The 22,824-nt window shown below is 40.4% G+C and overlaps 1 protein-coding gene across 1 annotated transcript; it reads left to right on the top strand.

The window, feature by feature from the left end:
* Positions 1 to 21,879: 21,879 nt before the first annotated feature.
* Positions 21,880 to 22,446, top strand: LOC138889369 (uncharacterized). Its single transcript, XM_070172670.1, has one exon. It carries the CDS (start codon positions 21,880 to 21,882, stop codon positions 22,444 to 22,446), a length of 567 nt encoding a protein of 188 aa, XP_070028771.1.
* The last annotated feature ends 378 nt before the right edge of the window (positions 22,447 to 22,824 follow it).

Raw genomic sequence — 22,824 nt, 5'->3', positions numbered from 1 at the left:
AAATACAAGTTACATATTAGTCTATGTAATATCTCTAACAAATTTCATAAATCCTTCAAGGTCCGGAGGAATTGCCGTTGGTGATGGCGGAAAAGAAGCTTGTTCATTACCGCTTCCGGGCGAAGCAGCATCCTGCGCAAGTTCCGCTAGCATTTCTTCCTAAGCTTCGTCTATCTCCGGTTGTGATTCAGCAAGTCCAAAATTTCTTCTTTCCAAATGGATCCAATCTTTGAAGAGTACTGATTTTTCCAAGCTCTCCCTCATAGATGCTCTATGATCACCGATTTGAAGTCTCGCTTGACTGAAAGCGCTCTCCGATGCCTCTGTTGAAGCTTGACTACTTAAACTATCTCGAGCCATCCTTGAAAGAACCGGATAGTATTTTTCTTTGACCTTACACCATTCCAAAACATCAAAGGAGCCGTCGGGATTCTCTGATTCAAGTCCCTGTGACAAATAAACTTGAAGCTCATTTAGTTGTGAACTATCATCAATATTATCACTTGAAAACCCCTGAACTCTGTCCAAGAACTAAGTACTTTTAGGCCCGCAGTTCTTTTAGATGATTGCGAACTATACGGAGTAGGAGTTGGAACATTTGGTCTAGCATGATCTAAGGCAAGTTGATAAGCATTATAAATTGTTTGAGCATTTATTTTAATTGAGGCTTTTGCATCTGCAAATGTAGCAAATTCCTCATCTGAAAGTGATAAAGCCCTATAAATATTTGTATACCAAAAGCGAGGACCTCCTAATTTTATGGTAGAATTTAACATGGCAGCAACACCATAAATAGAGGGGGATAGAGAAAAAAATATTTTTTAAACTTATCTTTCATAGAATTAATAGCAAGTTGATAAATTACCCCACCCTCTGAAAATTGAGTAAACAAATCTGCAAGTGCTGCAATATAAACTAAATAGTTAGAAATAGTAGGATAATATTGCCCAGATAATTCATTTGTAGCAACATGAAATTGTTCTAAAAAGTCTACAAGCATTTTAACATTAGTCCAATCATGATTTGTAAGGTGCTCATCATCATCATCATCATCATCATCATCATCATCATCATCACCACCACCAACACGAGCATTAAACATTGCATTTTTGGGTTTTATAATTCATATGCATCAACTAAACTTTTATACATGTAATTCCATCTAGTCGGACAAGGTTTAGGAACCTTTCTTTCTCTAAGGCCAAATTCATCACATTTTTTAAAATATTCTCTAAGTCTACTTCTATGGTTTGAATAAAAAAGCCAATTACGAGCTATTTTAACCTTTTCAATTTTCATATTTAAAATTTTCATACCATCACCGACGATTAAATAGTAAATATGACAAATACATCTAATATGGAAAATATTACTAAATGTAGGATTTAGTGTAGTTGTAAGCAAGCCTATAGCATTAGTGTTACTAGAAGCATTGTCCATTGAAACTAATATTATTTTATCTCTAATGCAAAAATATCTACAAATATCTGCAACTGTGTTAGCTATAAACTTACATGTGTGACGTGAATTAATTATTCTATAAGCAATAATGCATTTTTGCATTTTCCATTCCTCATCAATCCAATGAGGGGTTACAGTAAGATAATCACAGTCATTACCACTTCTACCAATATCAGTAGTAATAGCAATGCGACAATCTATATGAGTAAATAAATAGCGCAAATATTGTTCATATTCATGTTTATATTTATAAATATCACTCTTTACGGTTGCGCGAGGCCATCCTTTATAAGTATGATTAAAAACTCTTCTAATATAATGCACAAAGTGAGGGCTAGAAGGAAAACTATAAGGTAAGCACATAACAATAACCATTTTTGCTAATTCTTCACGATCTTTATTTGGATCATAATATAAAATGCCACTAGTAACAGTGTTAATTCCCGGTTGAACTAGATTTGACCCGATACTAGGGTTAACGTCAGTACCTACACTTGTCCCCTCTTGCGCAACTTTCATTTGAAGATATCTAGCTTTATCTCTAGGGTGTATCTTAATGTGTCTAGTCAAACTACCTGTACCGCTACGGTCTCCAGTATATTTATGCACCATCAAAGCCCCACAAGTTTTACACTTAGCCTTATTTTGAGCTCTTAGTTGAGTAAAAAAGTTTCAAACAAGAGGTGTTTCGAGCCGTCTAGAAGGTTGTCTATTAAAAGTAGGGGCTACTACAGGAGGGTCAGGAGAGGCATCATTTTGGATTATTATCAGTTGGGTTAACAACAGGATTAGTAAGTGTATCATCTAAATCCGGTTGCGTTTCATCTAAATCATCATTTTCGTCGATAGTTTGATTACCATAAAGAGCATTCAGAACTTCATCATTTAATTGTTGACCTGGTGCAACATCATGGCAAAATTGACTATCGAAAAATTGAAAATAAGGGTTATCGCTATCAAGAATAACAGGTGGGGGAGGACGGGTAACAGGTCTGGGTCGGGGAGCCGGGGGAGGAGTAGTAGCTTGGCGACTAGATTCACCAATTTTAGATTTTCCCTTACCCTTACCACCAAATATTTTTTTCGAAGAAAAGTCCATATTAATTATAATTATACAAACTAAAACAAACAAAACTATAATATTAAAACTTAAAGAGTTGGAACGAGTTTACCGAATTGACGAACAACTTCTTGAAAATTGTATACGTTGAAGACTTGAATACAAATTCACCAACTTTACAATTTTTCACAAATTGCAATAATAAAGTAAGCAATTATAGAAGAAAATTAGAGAGAGATTGATGATTTTGTGAGTAAAAATGAAAGAATGAGGGGGTATTTATAGTTGAAAATAGAGAAAAAGTGTAATTATAAAAAGTTTGGGGTTAAAACAAAGCTTGGGGGCCAAATGACTATTTTTTAAAAAGCCAAACGGCTAAAATGGCAGGCCAATGGCTAGTTTTTAAACTTCCTATCGTTGGCCAATTTTAATTTTTTTTTTTTGAAAAATAGCCTTTGGGCCCGTTTGGCCAAGTTGAACCAGGGTCCCGGGCTCGCGGCCTCAACCTGGAGGACCGGCCCACAGTGGGCTCCTAGGATCGTTTGGGACCGGACCGTTTGAACCGGCCCGTTTGGCCCGTGGTCTCGCGGTCCCGAGGCGGTCCCGGGCTGGGCTCGGCCAACAATACAGCCTTAAATGTACCTAAAGCAAAATTCTGTGAATAGGTTCTTTAGTCTTACATAAATATTTTTATTTAAAGTTTATTTTTATAGTTTTTTGAGTTGTAAAGTTGTTAAAAGTTACTCACTTTATTCCAGTTTATGTGAACATATTTTCTTTTTGGTCCGTTCCAAAAAGAATGACCCCTTTCTAAATTTGGTAACAATTTAGCTTAAACATACAATTGTTCCCTTAATAAGAAACTTTTATAACCGCACAAATACTCTGGACCCCTTTTTGACTTGTTTAGGACCACAAATTCCAAAAGTCTTCATTTTTTCTTAAACTCCATGCCTAGTCAAATAGGTTCACGTAAATTGGAATGGAGGGAATATAATTTTTGTATAATTTATTTTTTTTAGTGTTTCGATACAAGTGCTGAAATTGATAATATGCTGCTGCAGTATTTGATAAAAAAATGCTGATAAGCTCTTTTTCTGTTAAAATGACTTAAATTACCTTAGAACTGTTACACTTATAAGGGCGTAATATCTTCAAAATTTAAGATTCTAGAACGATTCATATACAAAATATTCTATTTGTCATTTTATTTTAAATACAGTTGTGCTTAGATAAGATAATTTCTGTAATAAATATAATTTATTTTATGATAAACATATAATCATAAGTTATAATAATTAATAATCTAACAAAAGTTTTTCAGTAAAAAAAAAAAACCTAAATAGAACAAAATATTTAAAGAGAAACAAACATTGTCTTCATCGGCACAACACTTAGAAAGCAATACACCAAAAATTTGATATGTCATCATTTATTAGATACAGTTCAAAGATTAATACACAATTACATTGATACAAATATGCAAAGGAATAGAAAATTTGCTTATCTTAAATAGTCAATGAGAATCGCAGACTTGAAGAGGCGGGGGGTTTAGGTTGAAAACAAATACTTGAGGCAGTGATTATCGATGTAGGAGTTTTGTTGTAAAAAAGAATATTTTAAGGATAAAATAGTAAAAATCTTGGTCAAATTTAAAGTACTTATAAGCTAAAAATTCATAAGCTAGGGGTGATCAACTTATGACTTTTGACTTATTTTTAACTTATAAGCTCTTTCAATTTTATCAAACACGTAAATAAGCCACAAAATAGTTATAAACTAGTTTGACCAACTTATAAGTTTAACCAAATACCCTCTTAACAAAGAAGACAAATAAGTCAACGTCTTGGGACACAAGGTTAGCCGAATAAAGGAAACAGAACAAAGGTTCCTTGACTGTGTGGGTTGAAGGAATAATTTGTGTACGTCATGCGTGAAATATGTGTTAATGGTGGAGAAATAATATTTTACTTTCTCTTACTTTCAAGACGAGCTCATTTTCTGTATGCGGTAAAATCGAGAGCCCGATTTTCCCGTCATCAAGTTGCTTTGCGAACATGCTTTTCGAGTTTCGAAGCCAAGGTTGAGACCCACCTTCGGGAGCCGTCGAGTTTCGGCCCCGGGGGGAAGCGCATGCTAACAGCTATAATAGGGGAGAGGGGAGTTCCCAAGGCATGTAGCTGACATTGACAGAGCCTAATGCTATCTAGTTGTCTCATTCCCCCATCTTTATAATTAATGTATCTTGTACTATGTTGAGATTTTCCCTCCTATATAAGGGGGATCCTTGGCACTTTATAAACCCTGTTGTTCCATCCGCTTCACAAGAAATATAGAAGAATACTCTCTTTGCTTTCTCATACACTCTCTCGAGATTATTACCTTCATTTATTGCGTTCATACTTGTTCTCCATTTATTGCTTGTCATTGGCCATAAAGAGCCTCCCTTAACATGTCCTAACTGTTAGCGCTTCCCCAATTATCCCCGATAGCTCGAGCCCGAGCCCAGGCATCGACCTCGAGGTCCTGCATTGGTCAATCCGATGCCCGAAAAGCTAAACCCCCCGGTTCGATTATAATTCCATTTTAGCTCGCATTTCCTCTTTTATCTTCATATATCTAGCATCAACTACTTAACAACTAGCATAAAAATAAATCACGTATTTTTAGAGTCCCATCAACAAATTTAATTGTCATTACCATTTTCACGATAAACAGTTTGGCGCCCACCGTGGGGCTAAAAATAATAGTGATTATTTTCTTGCTGGTTTCATTACACAACGCAAATTGCCTTTCATACTTTTTCTTGTCCAAGATCTTCGATTTCAGGACAAAATGTCTGGCTCGGTGAACAGAGTTGAGAACAACAACCTCATAAACCACAAAGAGAAGGACATGGCTATTCCAGATGTTGATACACCACCACAAAACTCAACCCGGGCGGAAGGGGAGACTCTCCGACACGACATCCATATGATTATTGGAGGAACCAATGTCCCCCAAGGACCCATGTTCAAACGGACGAAAACGTCCACCACAGAAGAGGGACTGACCCAAAATCGCATGCCCAAAGACACCCTCATGTTCAGCGAGGAGGACCTCGAGGCCATGATATAACCGCACAACGACGCACTGGTAATCTCGTTTCTTTTAAACAATAGCAGGATAAAATACGTGCTCGTGGATCCAGGCAGCTCGGCCAACATAATTAGATCAAAGGTAGTAGGATGACTGGGGCTGCTCGATCAAGTCGCCCCCATCCCTCGAGCTCTCCACGGCTTCAACAAGACCGGGAAAGTAACGAAAGAAGAGATCACCCTCCCGATCAACACGTCCAGCGCGATTCAGAACACCGAGTTCCAAGTCATCGACAGTGACATGAGGTATAATACATTGCTCGGCAGGCCTTGGATACACAACATGAGGGCAGTACCATCAACCTTACACCAGGTGATAAAATTTCCCACGAAGGACGACATAACGACCATACATGGAGAACAGCGGGCGACGAAAGAAATGTTCACAGTTCACCATAAGCGCCGATCCCCACACACCCAATCTCAGACGAGGTTAGGAACACATAGATCACCGAGGATGACAAAGAAGATTTCTTCGCTCTTCGGACCTTCATTGCCCCCAATGAAGCAAATGCAACTAAATCGACAGTCGAAGAGCTGGAGCAGACCATTTTAATCGAACACCTCCTGGATCGTAAAGTATACCTGGGAACGGGGTTAACCCCCGAACTCAGGAAAGGGTTCATTCAATTTCTTAGTAATAATATCGACTGTTTCGCTTGGTCCCATTTAGATATGACAGGAATTCTGCCAGAAATAACCTCCCACAGGCTGAGCGTCGATCCCAAGTTTAAACCCATAAAGCAGAAGAGAAGACCACAGTCCGAGGTAAAATATGCCTTCATCAAAGAAGAAGTAATGAAACTTCTTAAAATAGGATCCAATAGAGAGGTAAAGTACCCCGAATGGCTAGCCAACATAGTAGTGGTGCCAAAAAAGGGAAACAAGCTAAGAATGTGCGTAGATTATAAAAACTTAAATAAAGCGTGTCCCAAAGATTTCTTCCCATTGCCTAATATCGATCGTCTGATCGATTCTACGGCCGGCCACGAGACCCTCACCTTTCTCGATGCCTACTCGGGGTATAATCAAATCCAGATGGACCCCAAGGACAGGGAAAAAACCTCATTCATCACAAAGTATGGTACTTACTGCTACAATATAATGCCCTTCGGGCTAAATAACGCGGGGGCAACTACCGACGCCTAGTTAATAAAATGTTTGAGCATCAAGTAGGTAAGTCAATGGAGGTATATATTGATGATGTGATAGTTAAGTCCCTGTGTCCAGAGGACCATTTGCCTTATTTGCAGGAAGCTTTCGACATCCTCAAAAGTTACAACATGAAGCTCAACCCTGAGAAGTGCGCCTTCGGAGTGGGTTCGGTTAAATTCTTGGGCTTCATGGTATCAAATAGGGGGATCGAGATTAATCCTAACAAAATAAAGGCCATCGAAGAAATCACAGTGGTGAACAATGTAAAGGTCGTACAATGGCTAACAAGGCGGATAGCAGCCCTGGTCAGATTCATATCAAGGTCATCAGACAAGAGCCATCATTTCTTCTCTTTACTCAAAAGAAAGAACAACTTCGAATGGAATCCAGAATGCCAACACGCCTTAGAGGAACTAAAACGATATCTGACTAGTCCACCTTTATTGCATACGCCAAAGGAGGATGAAACACTATATCTGTACCTGGCCGTGTTCGAAATAGAGGTAAGCGGCGTACTGGTTCGAGAGGAGAAAGGTATGCAATTTCCTGTTTATTATATAAGCCAGACCTTGGGGGACGCCGAAACCCGGTATCCCCATCTAGAAAAATTGGCTCTCACGCTAATAAACGCATCACGAAAGCTGAAGCCCTATTTTCAATGTCACCGTATCTGCATTCTGTCAACGTACCCCTTTCGGAGCATACTGCTCAAACTCGAGCTATCGGGCCGATTGGCCAAATGGGCCATCGAACTCGGAGGTTATGATATCGAGTATCAACCTCGAACGACTATCAAGTCCCAAATTCTGGCAGACTTCGTGGCCAATTTCTCGCCCTCCCTCGTACCCGAGGTAGAGAGGGAACTTTTATTAAAATCAGGCATTCTTTTGGGGTATGGACCCTGTTCACAGATGGAACCACAAACATAAGAGGATCCAGGCTCGGTATAGTCCTAAAGCCACCCGTTGGCGAAGTAATCAGACAATCCATAAAAACCGCAAAATTGACTAACAATGAAGCCGAGTACGAGGCTATAATTGCAAGTTTAGAACTGAAAAAAGCTTGGGAGCCGAGATTGTCAAGGCGAAATGTGATTCACTCCTCATAGTAAGCTAGGTGAATGGGAGCTACGAAGCTCGAGAAGATAGGATGCAGAGATACTTGGACAAAATCCAAGTCGCACTGCTTTGCTTCAAAGAATGGACCTTATTCCATGTACCTCAAGAGCAGAACAGCGAGGCCGACGCCCTCGCTAATTTGGGATCTTCTGTTGAAGAAGAGGACCTACTCCCCGGGGCTGTTGTCCAATTGTTTAAATCAGTGGTTGAGGAAATCACGTAGAGATTAATTCCACTAGCCTAACATGGGATTGGAGGAATAAATATATTGATTATTGAAAGGACGGGAAGTTGCCCGCAAATCCAAAAGAATCAAGGGCCCTGTGAACCAAAGCAGCCCAGTTCTCACTCGATGAAAATGAGACCCTGTACAGGAGACCTTCGATGGCCCCATGGCAGTATGCCTAGGGCCAGGTGACACAGATTATGTACTCCGAGAAATTCACGAGGGTACTTGTGGAAATCAATCCGGCGCCGATTCCTTAATCCGGAAGGTGATCAGAGTAGGCTACTATTGGGACAACTTGGAAAAAGACACCAAAGAATTCGTCCGAAAGTGCGACAAATGACAGAGATTCGCTCCCATGACTCACCAGCCCGGCGAGCAACTACATTCCGTTTTATCACCATGGCCATTCATGAAATGGGGAATAGACATCGTTGGTCCTCTGCCGACGGCACCAGGTAAAGCCAGATTCATTTTATTTATGACTGACTACTTTTCAAAATGGGTGGAAACGCAGGCCTTCGAAAAAAATAAGAGAAAAAGAAGTCATCAACTTCATATGGGATCATCCCATCCAAAATAACATGCGATAACGGGAGGCAGTTCATCGGGAGCAAGGCAACACAGTTCCTTGAAGATCACATGAGCACGTGATTTTTGCTCTATGTGAATTACTCCTATAAAATTCAAGAAAAATAATTTTATTTTTATTTTTTACAGTGTTATAGGATTTTTGTGGGAATTCGTGCTAATTGTTTGCATTTTCTATGCATGTTTATTTTTGTTAAAGTCATGAAAATGCCAAAAATACCATGCATTGCATTTAGGTTTCATTTTTACAATTTTAGGATTAATTAGTTAATTATTCACTTTATTAAATTTGAAAATCACAAAAAATTGGCTTACTTTTACATTTTCAGCTTTTAATTTCAGAATAGTAGTTTTTCTTTTTTGATTTAGGATTAAATGATTTTTTATATTTTTTATAATAGATAATTAATTTAATTTTATAAATTAGATCAATTTAGGATTTAATTTAGGGTTTTAATTAATTATAAAAAAAGAAGTGTAAAAGAAAATAAAATATAAAGAAGTTGAGAGTTTATTTTAAAGCCCCGAATTGGGCTAATTCAGTGGAAACCCAAACCAAGTCTGTGGCCCAATACGCCCCAACCCAATCCCTTTAACCCAGTTCAACACCATACCCAAGCCAAACGATGTCGTTCCATCATTCCCTATCCTGGTCGTTGATCTTATGTGATCTAACGGTCCGGACTGATCACTCTACCCCAATATATATGTCCGAACCCACCCCCTAAACTATTCAAACCCACCTCAATCTGTCTCTAACCAAACCCTAATTGAACCCAGCCGCCCCAAATCCCCAAACCCTTACTGGCCGACGACGTGCTCCAAACCACCCCAAAATTCAACCATGCAATCCTTACCCATCCTTCTTCCCAAATTCATCAGTATCTTTCCTTAGAATCCAACCAAATTTATCCAATTTCGGATCTGAAAACGGAAAATGCAAGCCCTAATTTCCCTTTCTTTCTCTGATCTTTGCTCCAATTTTGGCTCATTTTAACTCGAATCTTACATTAATAGATTGCTCTCAACGAGAGCAATCGATTGACGAAAGTTTTGAGTCATTACGAGAATGTCGGATTTTGACTGACTCACTGGATTCCGGCCAAACTTCGACTCATCTCATCGTTAGTCGAGTCGTCTCAAGTTGTCAATTCATTTCGGCAAGAATTGGTACCTTTCCCCTCTTTTCTTTCCTGACTCTGTTCTTGCATAATTTATCTATTTTTTTAAAATATTATTATTACTTTTACGTTTATATTTGTTTCGTTATTTTAGTCATGTTTTCTTTGTTAATTGAATTGATCTTAGTTTATTTAGGGTTTATTTTCAATTGGTCAATAACATATGTCAGGGTTAATCATAAAAAATCATTTAGTTCTGGAATGTTTTCTTTTCTTGTTAATCATTGAATTTGATTTTTATTTGATCATTTTGGTGGATTGGGCTTTTTGGTCATCTCTGACCTGGTTCAAAGAGGCCGTTCATTTGGTTTGGGTCTTGGGTCAAATCTGACCCATGTGGGATTCATTTTGGATGTAAATCTAGGGGTGTCAAGGGGTGTTTTAGGTATTTGAGGGCTGGGGGAATATTTTTCTGTTATGGGAAGCTTCTAGGGGATAGGGTTGGGGCTGGTTTGTTAAGAGGAGGGAGGTTTCAGATATTTTGAAGGGTTAAAAGGGTAAAATGATTAAGAATAAAAGGGGTAGAAGGGGAATTAGTTAATTAGGCTAGGGCTGTCTTAGGAGTGCCTATATAAGAGCTCTCTTCTTTCATTTTAAAGCAGCCATTCATACCTTGAAAAACAAAAGAATTTTCTGCATCTTTTGGGTCGAAAATTGCTGGGAATTGGTCTTTGATTTATTGTTAGTAATAGTTTAGGAGTTTCAAAGGATTTCTGAACTATCTGATTTTTAAAAATGGTTTAATGAAGCTAAACGTGGCTGTGTTGATTTGCTGAGTTACTGCTACTGCTGAAATCCTCACTCTTTTGCTTTATCTTTACCTCCATGTACCTCTTGGACCTTACTGATATGTGAAGCTCAGATTTGAAGCATGTAATCGAGTTGGAAATCTATAGATGAATGTTAATTGGCTGAATATTAGTTCATGGTCGTTAGAGTCTATTCATGTTTCCTATATTGAGTTGGTTTTGTTGTATGGCCTTCCTGTATCCCTCCATGTTATTATTGTTTATATCTTGTTTCAAGTTTGGATCGGGTTCCAGCTTATTATATTGGTTTTAGTTTGGTTGAACCCCCTATCATGATTTTGCTGTTTTGGCTTTTGGTTTAAGTATCTGAATAAGTTTAGGAGCCATTGTTGCCATTGTAATACTTAGTTTAAATGTCTGGAGTATCCCTACTATTAGAATCACTATATGTGTGAGTTCAACATCAGCTAGTAGTAGTTTCAATTTTTAAATGTATGTGACCTGAGGATTCGTTGAGTGTATAGTGTGCTAATTTTCTGCAGTTTGGATTCAAATGAGATGGTGATTATCTGTTATTTGATTTGTTGAAATTGGCTTAGTTTAATGTAGATTAGTGTTTGGGTTACTCAAGGTGTAACAAATACTTGAAGGGTTGCAGAACAAATATGCTAAACCATATCCCTTAAAATGGCCAGGCCTAATAATGGCCCAAGTGAGACTGCCTGGCCCAAATCAGGCTCGTGTGTCTCAGGACCCTTTCCCTCATTTCTGGATTCATCCCCCAAGGCCCAGCTCTCTTGTCATTTATCGGCAATTTGGTCGTTTGATTTTAATGGCCAAGGAATTTGTACGCTGGCCCACTTCCTTGAAATAACCCATTGCCCAATTTGCTTACAACTAATAACTCTATTAAGTTCAAACCATTAGCCAATGCAAGCATTTAGGCCTAGTTAAATATGACTTTTAAAGAATAGAGTGAGGTGTGCCATTTCATTATATCATCTATGGCCCTCACAAATACTTTGGTTATATATTAAAAATGAGCACTCGTAGAAAAGCCTTTAGGCACGTGTTAAAAAATACAATTGTGGTTGTGTACACGTTCGCGTGGCATGGTTACAATTCTAAAAACCAATTCGAAGTATGCGTTCGCGCAACTTCGATCAAACTTTTCTTAATAATAAAATTGTTTTAATATGCCTTTAATTAAATTTAGTTCATATAGTTCGAGGTGCGCCATCCATAATTTAATTGCTCATGGCCCTCGTATTAATCTTATAACCTAGATATAAAAATGATAAATTTTCGTAGTTCGCTTCAGGCACGTTTAATATACTATCATGGTTGTGGACACGTTCGCGTGACATGATTACGATCTCTAAAAACAAAACCAAAGTATGCGTTCGCGCAACTTCGGCCAAATTTTCTTAATAATAGTAAAGCATTATTAATTGTAGACACGTTCACGTGACATGATTTTTGACGTGCCAAATAAATGGGTACACGTACGCGTGACCCGTTTCAAGATAATTTTTTAATTAAAAGAGGCAAAAGCACATAGGTTCTAAAATGAGTAATTAAACAATTCAATCAAGCCAAGTATGATCAAAGCGACCGTGCTAGAACCACGGAACTCGAAAATGCCTAACACCTTCTCTCGGGTTAACAGAATTCCTTACCCGGATTTCTGTGTTCGTAGACCGTAAATAGAGTCAAACTTCCTCGACTCAGGATTTTAAACTGGTGACTTGGGACACCATAAATTATCCCAAGTGGTGACTCTGACCTTAAACAATAATCTCGTTTTGATTGTCACTTAAATTGGAAAAAAACTCCCTTATACCCCTTCGGGTGTAGGAAAAAGGAGGTGTGACAGCTCTGGCGACTCTGCTGGGGACAAGAACCCAGAATCTCTGGTTCAGGGTTCAAGAATTCGAGCTTGTTTTTGTGATTATACTTGGCTTTATTTATTGTTAATATTACTGTATTTTGTGAGCCTTTTGTGCCAAATGCTATCTGTTTACCACTTTAATATTATTTGAATTGAATATAAGTGTCTTCTTACGCCACCCCTCTGAGTCTTCTGAAAATGGTGCACACGTTCGCGTGACCCACTTTTTCTGTAGAAATTATACCAAATAGAACGAGGCTGGTCCAGCAACAAGGCCGAGTAGACTTGAGTGCTCCCGGTACGTTGCCCCCTTTTCGGCCCTAGTTGTCTGCTCGGGTAACCCAAGTCTAGAACACAACCCTAGGATTTAAACCTAGAAAAACACAGCCTCATGCCGAATCTCTAGTAGGAACGTTTGTTTGCATCATGTGCATTTGACTTAGGGGACTCAACACAGGGGTTGGGTCCGTCTAGGACAAGTGTACCCAAAATAACGGACCATCATGATGCATCCTATGTGCTATGTGAATATTTATTTGTTTCGACTTGCATGCTGATCGGCTAGGAGAAATAAAGCAAAAGAAAAACCAAGAGTGATGTAGGGAAGGAAATAAAACCCAATTCTGAAAAATCCCCGGTATTTGGAAATGTCCCGAAAGTCTGCCAAAAATTTTTCAAAAAAAAGAGAGGAAAGGAAAGAGAGTCATTTCAAAAGAGTCAATACTGTGTCCTTTTCAAATGTGTCAAAGCTGACCGAACTACGCAGGTCTGATTCTCACCAGATGTGGGATACGTAGGCAACCTACATAAGGTTCAGCCTTATTTCTTTCAAAAAAAAAGAAAAAAAAGAGTAAATGGTCAAGTAAATGTAGTTTGCGGTTTTGGTAAAAATATAAGCTGATCCAGCTTCGGTAGTGCCTTAATCCATTCTTGCCAAAATAGCCTTAGAGTATCTTCAGTTGTCGAAGGGCTACTTTTGTAAAAGAACGGACAAGTCTGTCGGTGAAGTGTCATTTTTCCATAAAATAGTCCTCCCCGGCCTCAAAATTCATTTGGAATTGGGAAGGGGCCACGTTTGCAAAACGATCATTTTTGCTAAAATTAGCATATAGGTGAAGGAATCACGGTCCATTGATTTTTCTTGTAGAAATTGAAAAACTTGTTTTACAAAAAGGGTCCACCGGAGTCAAACCTAACCTTAACCCTCCACAGGTACAAATGAATATTGTCCAGGACCCGTCACAAATGAACACTACCCAGAACCCGTCAGAAGTGGTCAGAAAACAGGCTCAGTTGTAGTGCGTATGTGGTGGAATGATCTAGATGAAGATGGTCAGAACTGGGTGAAAAAACGGTTGGGTGCCCGTATAAACATTTTGAAAATCAAACAGCGGGAAGATTTAATCAAGGCTTTGGTAACTTTTTGGGACCCTGTCCACAATATTTTTCGTTTCTTGGACTTTGATATCACCCCTACTTTGGAGGAAATGGACGGGTATATTGAGTTTGGCCGGGATTTGAGGAAACAACAACTTATATTTCCAAGGGATCCTTTGGTGCACAAGTTCTTTGACCTTCTGAATATCAGTAAACAGATGAAAAAGGCCCATGTAAGCAAAGGGTGTTGTTCTTTCCACTTCTTGTACTTCAGGTTCGGGCACTCAGCTGGGTTCGAAATGCATGAAAAGGGTTTGAGCAACAAACGAGATAAGGGCCTTTGGCAAATTCATCGTCAGTTCGCTTTTATTGTGGCATTTTTAGGGATCATGGTCTTTCTAAATACGGAAGGGACAGTGGATACTCGTATGGTTAGAATTGCACAAATCCTCACTACCAAGGAAGATCATACACTTTTCTCATTAGTGCTGGCATACATTTATCGAGCGTTGACATTATGCAAAGCTAGGGCTCAATTCTTTGAAGATTGCAATATTCTTCTACAAATGTGGTTGATCGAGCACCTCTACCATCACCCCAAATTCATGAGTTATGGTTCAAGCCCAGATAACTTCATTACGAGTTATGAGGAAAGGGAGAAAGACCACAACGTGCCAGAAGGGTTTGAAGCTTGGGTCTCCCACTTGAAAGCTCTCAAAGCAAGTCAGGTTGAGTGGACTATAGGATGGCTCCCAATGACGGAAGCCATATACATGACAATTACCAAGGGTTACCTAAGGCTGATGGGTGTGAGGAGTATCTAACCATATACACCACAGAGGATCTTAAGGCAGTTGGGAAGATATCAAGTGGTGCCCGAAGATGAAGATCTAACCACCCAGGTCATTGAGCTACATCTAGAAGCTGCATTTCCCGAAACTCTAGTTTAGTAGGATTGGAATGGCTACCGGTATCTGAAAAATGGCACCCAGGTACCAGATGTTGTAAATGGGGAAGTGGATCCAAATTATGCCGCATGGATTGAGAAAAGGTCTTGTGTAAACAATGAACCAGAGCCTAAACCCGAGCCCGAGCCGGAGAGGCCTGCCAAGAGACCTCATGTTCAAGCTTTTGATGATAAAATCCAAGAAAGGTTGACCTGGGTAGAAAAAGAGAAGAAATATCAAGCTGCGATTCACACCTTGGAAAAGAAGCTGAGAGACATGGAATTCAATAATGATCTCCAGGAACAAGAAGCTGAAGGTAAAGGAAGAAGGTTGGCCCAAGAGAATGAAGCTCTCTGAGCCCAAGTTCGAAAAATGAGAATAGCAGCTGAGAACCCGAGCACAAGCAGAAAAGATGAAAATCTCATCTACATCCTTACATAAAAGTACATGATTATGAGGATGATTTGCAAAAGATTGAATCGGAGCTAGCAAATGCCCGAGCTAAGTTAGCTAAGAATGCGGAGGGGTGGGCCAGTTTCATTCGGCAACTGAAGGAGAAGTATGACAAAGGAATGGTGAGTATAAAGAAAAAGGTCAATGTCCTTGAGAATGAAATGGCTAAGCAGGCGAGGGACTTCAAAGCAAAAAGGGAGCACTGCTATACCCTGATGGCACACCTAGAGAAAGACCTACAGCAACTTCAAGAGCAAAATCATACAACCGAACAAGTTTTGGATGCCAGATCTCAACAGATCGAACGATTGCTACAAGAGAAGGGTATTATCAGGGAAAGGGTTGGGAGAATTGCGGACTACAATGTGATGAAATGCAACAAGTGTGAAGACATGACCAGGTCCATGTTCTTCGCTTCAGTTATGATTTTTGTCCGACAGATCATGGATGACTTGTTTCACCTCCAAGAAGACATGGCGCAAAGGTCCGCAGAGTTGAAACACTTATATATTCTTAACTTTGTTTGTTCGAGTTTGTTTTTGTTAGTTTATTTTCGAGTCTGTATTGTCAGTTTGTTAGTTCATTTCAAGTCTGTATTTTTAGTTTTCTTTTGAAGTTGTCGGTCCACTCATCGAGTCTGTTAGTCTTTATGTTTAAATCTGTAGGGGAAGTTGCCGTAATCAAGATGTTTTATTTATTTTATTTTATGACATTTGAAAACCCCAAAAAATGTTTTTTTATTATTTATTTCGCACATGTTCCCAGAACTATGCTTGGTCTGATTCATGTGGGGTCATGATACGTAGGCAATCCCCATAAGATTCGATCATAACAATGGCATGAAAAAAGGAGAGCAAACAAGAAAAACTATGGGAAGGAAATAATGGCAAAACAAGAGAGGGAAAAATGAGTGAATAAAAGAATAAAAACAAGAATCAAGCAAAGAAAAGCAGGAATGGAAAAAGAGAGGAAGAAATTGCAAAATGAAAATTAGTGAAAGTCGGGATAACGCAAGCAGCTGTTCAAATGCATAATAGAAATGTTTAACTACTTAGGTGCATTGCATCACCAACGTGCGATTGCCTATCTGCTAAGCTCTTAATCGCTAACAAGTTTGCTTGTTGTCATCAAGTTCAGGCAGATGGTTAGTATGTTTGGCATTTTGGCAACTCACCCGTACAACACCGGGTCCAAAGACAAGTTGATCATGGCTGACCAAGGACTGGATGCAAGTAATATTGATCCGTCAAGAGAGGGGGAAGAGTCCGATGTTAATCTGAAAGAGGAGTTATATAAGTTGAAACACCAGATGATAGAGATGTACCAGGCATGGGTGAAAGGGAATCCACCACCATCGTACCCCACCAACCCTGCTTTCGTCCTGCCGCTGGCTCAATCCCAAGAACCTCCCACTGTTTATTCATCTCCAGGTTTCCCCATTTACCACCACTACCAAGGCACTACTTCCAAAACCCCACAAGCACCACCACCTAAACCTATCCCATACCCCTCTCCGCCAGCCACCCCTATTTTTGTGGCACCCCTACCCGCTACACTCTATCGATCCTCCAGTAAGCAATTATTCCAGACCCAAGATAACCAATACTATCCCCCAAAGCCTACTTTCAAGGTCCCACAACATTACTCCTACACTTCTCATTTCGACCTCCTAGTTGAGACTGAGAAACTACCTAAAAACCCAGAACGGGAGGAGATGTTCAGGAAGGTTAGAAGCCTGGAACAATCATTCAGAAACATGCAGGGATTGGGAGGCCAGGTGAGCGTAGCCTACAAGGATTTATGTTTATTTCCCGATGTTCAGTTGCTGGTGGGATTCAAGATGCCTAAATTCGATCTATATGGCGGGCACAGAGACCCGATGGCCCATTTGAGGGGATTCTACAGTAAAATAAGAGGAGCTGGTGGGAAAGATGAGCTGTTGATCATATACTTTAGCCAGAGTCTGAGTGGCTCGGCATTAGAGTGGTACACTCGTCAGGATCATAGCAGATGATATACCTGGGATGATTTGGCCGAAGCATTTGCTCGTCATTTCCAATACAACATTGAGATCGTCCCAGATCATTTGTCTCTGACTAAGATCGAGAAGAAGCCTAGTGAAAGTTTCAGGGAATATAGTTTTTGCTGGAGAGAACAAGAGGCAAGAGTTAACACCCCGATGGAGGAGAGTGAAATGGTGGAGTATTTTCTGCAGGCTCTGGAACCTACTTACTTTGTCCATCTGATATCGGCCATAGGCAAGTCTTTCAACGAGGTAGTGAAGATGGGTGGCATGGTGGAAGAAGGGCTTAAATCAAGCAAAATCATGAGCTACTCGGCCATCAAAGAAACTACCCAAGCCATCCAAAACGGTACCGGAGGAGTGATCGGAAAGAAGAAAGAAGATATGGAAACAATTGATTCAGGATCATGGTTTGGACCCAGGGGCCCGTCATACCATTATACTCAGCCTCGACCCCACCGCCGAACCTACACCCAAACCCCATATAATCTACCCCAGCATTACTTCCCATCACCAGACCCTCAAATTTCTGTCCACCACGCCCAGACATATACTCAACCTCCTGCTTAATCACAATGACATGTCCCAGCCCCACAAAACACCTACCCAACTCCACAAAATGCTTACCCACCCACCCCACAAGCCTACCGAAACCCTGCCGGCCTAGGTTTCCGACCCAATCCAGCATTCAAAAATGAGAGGTTGCAGCGAAAAAAACTTTCACCCCGTTAAGGGAGTCTTATACCAGTTTATTCCATAGATTGAGGTAGTTGGATATGCTAAGGCTGATTGAGTCGAAATTGCTGAACCCTCCTCCAAAGAATCTTGATTACTCCGTGAGCTGTGAATATTGTTCTAGTACTCCGGGGCATGATACAGAGAAATGCTGACACTTGAAAAATGCCATCCAGGAGCTTATTGACACAAACCAGATTGAAGTCCAAACCCCAGAGGCACCTGACATCAACCAGAACCAATTTCCAGCCCATGAGGGAATGAACATGATCGAGATAATACATAGGGGGGAGCCCAAGAAGCCTTCACAGTCCGTAATGATGATTCGGTCAAGTGAGGTCAAGCTAGTAAAAAAACTAATGGTTGAAGGATCAGTGAACAAATTGAGCACGACAAACGGTGAACCATCTGTGGTAGTTAAGAAAGGATCCCCAAGTGATGTTATATCAAAGTAAGAAAAGTCAAAATGATCATGCCAGGGTTGGCAAAAAAGCTTATCATAATTGTAGAGGGTGCCCGTACTGATCCTGTCATCATCGAGCCTGTAACCTAGTTGCCGGTAATCAACACCAAGGCTATCCCATAGAACTATGAATGGGTGATAGTGACCTACAAAGGAAAGAAAGTGAAAGAAGAAGTTAATGAGGCCTAGGGGTTAACTCTTTCAGGGAGATGCTTTGCTCCGGAAGAGTTAAGGAAAGCTAAAACATCCAGAGATAACCGAGTTTTAGTAAAGAAAGCAGTCATTGAAGAAAAGGCGGAGGAGTTTTTGAGGAAAATGAAGGTACAAGATTACTCCATCGTGGAGCAGTTGAGAAAGATGCCTGCTCAGATTTCCTTGCTATCATTGTTGATACACTCAGACGAACATCGTCGGGCCCTGATGAAAATTCTGAACGAAGCTCATGTACCCGACAAAATTTTAGGTAACCATCTGGAAAAGATCGCCAACAAAATATTTGAGGTGAACAGGGCCGCCTTCTCTGATGATGAATTGCCTGTGGAAGATACTGAACACAACAAAGCTCTCTATCTTACAGTAAAATGTGAAGATTCTGTGGTCATTAGGGTGTTAGTTGACAATGGTTCCAGTGCAAACACCTACCCTCTCTCTACTCTGAACAAGTTGAAAGTTGATGATGAGAGAATTCACAAGAACAACATATGCGTCCGAGGTTTTGATGGTGGAGGAAAAGACTTGGTTGGTGATATAGTGCTTGAATTGACAATAGGACCGGTGGAATTCACCATGGAGATCCAGGTACTGGATGTGGTCGTCTCTTACAATTTGCTGTTAGGTTGACCTTGGATCCATGCCACCAAAGCAGTCCCGTCCACCTTACACCAGATGGTCAAGTTCGAGTGGGATTGGCAGGAGATCGTCGTGCATGGTGAGGAGAATTTGTGTGCTCACAATGATGCCTCTGTCCCATTCATTAAGTCCGAAGATGACAAAGGGCCTTGGGTCTATCAAGTTTTTGAAACAGTGCCGGTCGAGAAGGTTCCAGAAGGGAAATGTGTTCCAACTCCAAAGATAGCCTCTGCATCCGTCATGGTGGCCTCTAAAATGCTGAAAAATGGCTTCATGCCAGGTAAAGATCTGGTTGCATCCTTGCAGTGTATCATACAGCTAGTGTTCCTCCCTGAAAACTTGGGTACGTTCGGTCCTGGATTCAAACCCACAACATCAGATGTGAAAAGGGCTAGAAAGTTTAAATAGAAGGCGTGGGCACTTCCGAAGCCTATCCCGCATCTCTCCAGGTCTTTTGTCAAGCTCGGTGCCAGGAAATGCCCAGTGACGACAGTTCCAAGTTCTGTGGTTGATATTGATGAATAGTTAATTGAAAGGTTCCAGAGGTTGTTTGATGATGTGAACATGGTAGAAGTTGGAGAAGGATCTCAAAGCAGACGTGCAGTTCGTCGGGCCGAATGTAAAGCTTAACAGTTGGAAGACTACTCCTCTCCCTACTCGGAAGGAGTCTTGCTAGTTTGTTTTATTTTCCTTTCTATCTGGGTCATTCTAGGGTTGTGACCCAGATTTTTATTTTCCGCTTGTTGACGTATAAACCCTGTTATCCTTTATTTTCAATGAAATGCAATTTCCCTTTTTCATCATTCCTGATAGTTTTATTTTTTTGTTTTCTTTTCTTCTCTATACAGTTCTTTTTATGCTATTTCAATGACATGACATGCATGAGGAATCTTCGGATAAGTCTTAAAAGTCAATCTAATTCTGAAATAATAATCCAAGAAATAGAGTGTGATGATGAATTAGAATATGATGAGGATGAGGCCTTTGAAGAGATTAGTAAGGAAGTAAGTCATTTTGAAGAAAACCAAGCCTAATCTAAATAAAACGGTAAGCAATCAATCTAGGGGATCCAGATAATGTTAGAGAAACTAAGATAAGTGTCCATCTTGAATCGCAAATCAGGGAAGAAATAATTAAAGCATTGTTTGAGTATAATGATATTTTTGCATGGTCGTATGATGATATGCTAGGCTTGAGTACCAATTTGGTGGTCCACAAATTGCTAATTGATCCAGCATTCCCTCCCGTCAAACAAAAATTGAGAAAGTTCAAAATGGACATGATTGTGAAGATTAAAGAAGAACTCACAAAGCAGCTTGACGCAAAGGTTATTCGAGTCACACGGTATCCCACGTGATTAGCCAATGTTGTGCCTGTGCCAAAGAAAGATGGTAAGACCAGAGTATATGTTGATTACCATGACCTCAACAAAGCCAGTCCATGGACAATTTCCCACTACCAAATATCCACATTTTGATTGATAACTATGCCAAGCATGAGATTTGGTCTTTTGTGGACTGCTATGTGGGGTATCATCAGATTTTAATGGACGAGGAAGATGCAGAAAATACGACATTCATTACGCCGTGGGAAACATATTGCTACTGGGTCATGCCATTCGGTTTGAAAAACGCTGGGGAAACTTACATGAGGGCAATGACTACCATATTCCATGACATGATACACAAGGAGATTGAGGTTTACGTGGATGATGTGATCATAAAGTCAAGGAAGCAGTCTGACCACGTCAGAGATTTGAGGAAGTTTTTCCAAAGGCTCCGCAGGTACAATCTCAAGCTCAACCCTACAAAGTGTGCATTTGGTATTCCATCTGGGAAACTGTTGGGGTTCATAGTTAGTCGGCAGTGCATTGAGTTGGATCTGTCAAAAATCAAGGCTATCCAGGAGTTACCACCACCAAAGAACAAGACCGAGGGGTTGAGTCTACTAGGGAGGCTGAACTACATCAGCAGGTTTATTGCTCAGTTCACGACAACTTGTGAGCCTATCTTTGAGTTACTAAAGAAGGATGCAGTGGTTAAATGGACTGATAAGTGCCAAGAAGCATTTGATAAGATCAAAGAGTATTTGTTGAACCCACCTATGTTGGTCCCGCCGGAACCTGTGAGACGTTTGATTCTTTATTTGACAGTCCTGAATAATTCATTTGGTTGTGTGTTGGGTCAGCATGACATCACTGGCAGGAAAGAGCAGGCCATCTACTATCTTAATAAGAAGTTCACATCTTATGAGGTTAAGTATACTCTCCTTGAGAGGACATGTTGTGCCCTAACTTGGGTAGCACAGAAGTTGAAGCATTGCTTGCCATCCTACACTACTTACCTCATCTCTCGCGTGGATCCTTTGAAGTATATCTTTTAGAAGCCCATGCCCACAGGAAGGCTCACAAAATGACAGATCTTGCTCATAGAGTTTGACATCGTATATGTGACTCGGACGACAATGAAAGCCCAAGCTTTGGCCGATCACTTGGCTGAGAACCTAGTGGATGAAGAATATAAACCTTTGCAGACTTACTTTCCTAATGAAGAGGTAATGCATATCGACGAGGTTGAGAATGTTGAAAAGCCCGGTTGGAAACTCTTCTTTGATGGGGCTGCTAACATGAAAGGCGTTGGAATAGGAGCTGTACTCATTTCTGAAATAGAGCACCACTACCCTGTCACAACTCAGCTTTGTTTCTACTATACCAACAATATGGCTGAATACAAAGCGTGCATTTTGGGTTTAAGGTTGGTTGTGTACATGGGAGTCCAAGAAGTACTGGTTTTGGGGGATTCAAATCTGTTGGTGCACCAGATTCAGAGAGAATGGGAGACTCAAGATTTGAAGCTCATACCATATCGGCAATGTCTGCAGGATCTCTGTCCGTGGTTCAGATCAGTGGAGTTCAGGCATATCCTTAGGATCCACGATGAGGTTGCTGATGCTTTGGCTACTCTAGCGTCGATGTTACATCATCCATATAAGGCTTCTGTCGACCCTTTGCATATTCAGGTCCGTGATTAGCATGCTTACTGTAACATGGTGGAAGAAGAACTTGATGGCGCACCTTGGTTCTACGATATCAGGGAGTACATCAGGTCGGGGGCATATCCAGTACAAGCCACGGGGGATCAAAAGAGAACAATTCGACATTTGGCAAGCGGATTTTCTTCAATGGAGGAGTTTTGTACAAAAGAACTCCAGATCTTGGATTGTTAAGATGCATAGATGCTAGACAAGCCACGACTATCATGACCGAAGTGCATTTCGGAGTCTGCAAACCGCATATGAGTGGGTATGTTCTGGCAAAGAAAATTCTTCGAGCAGGTTATTATTGGCTCACAATGGAGCGATATTGCATCAGTTTTGTGCGCACATGTCATCAATGCCAAGTACACGGAG

The sequence above is a fragment of the Nicotiana sylvestris genome, chromosome 4 (genome assembly GCF_000393655.2).
Source record: "Nicotiana sylvestris chromosome 4, ASM39365v2, whole genome shotgun sequence".
In the NCBI taxonomy this organism is placed as follows: Eukaryota; Viridiplantae; Streptophyta; class Magnoliopsida; order Solanales; family Solanaceae; genus Nicotiana; species Nicotiana sylvestris.
The sequence above is the reverse complement of the archived record's forward strand: the minus strand, read 5'-3'. Positions and strand labels throughout refer to the sequence as shown.

Coding starts and splice junctions, on each gene's coding strand:
- LOC138889369 (XM_070172670.1), top strand. CDS start 21,880: ATGAAAGCCCAAGCTTTGGCCGATCACTTGGCTGAGAACCTAGTGGAT.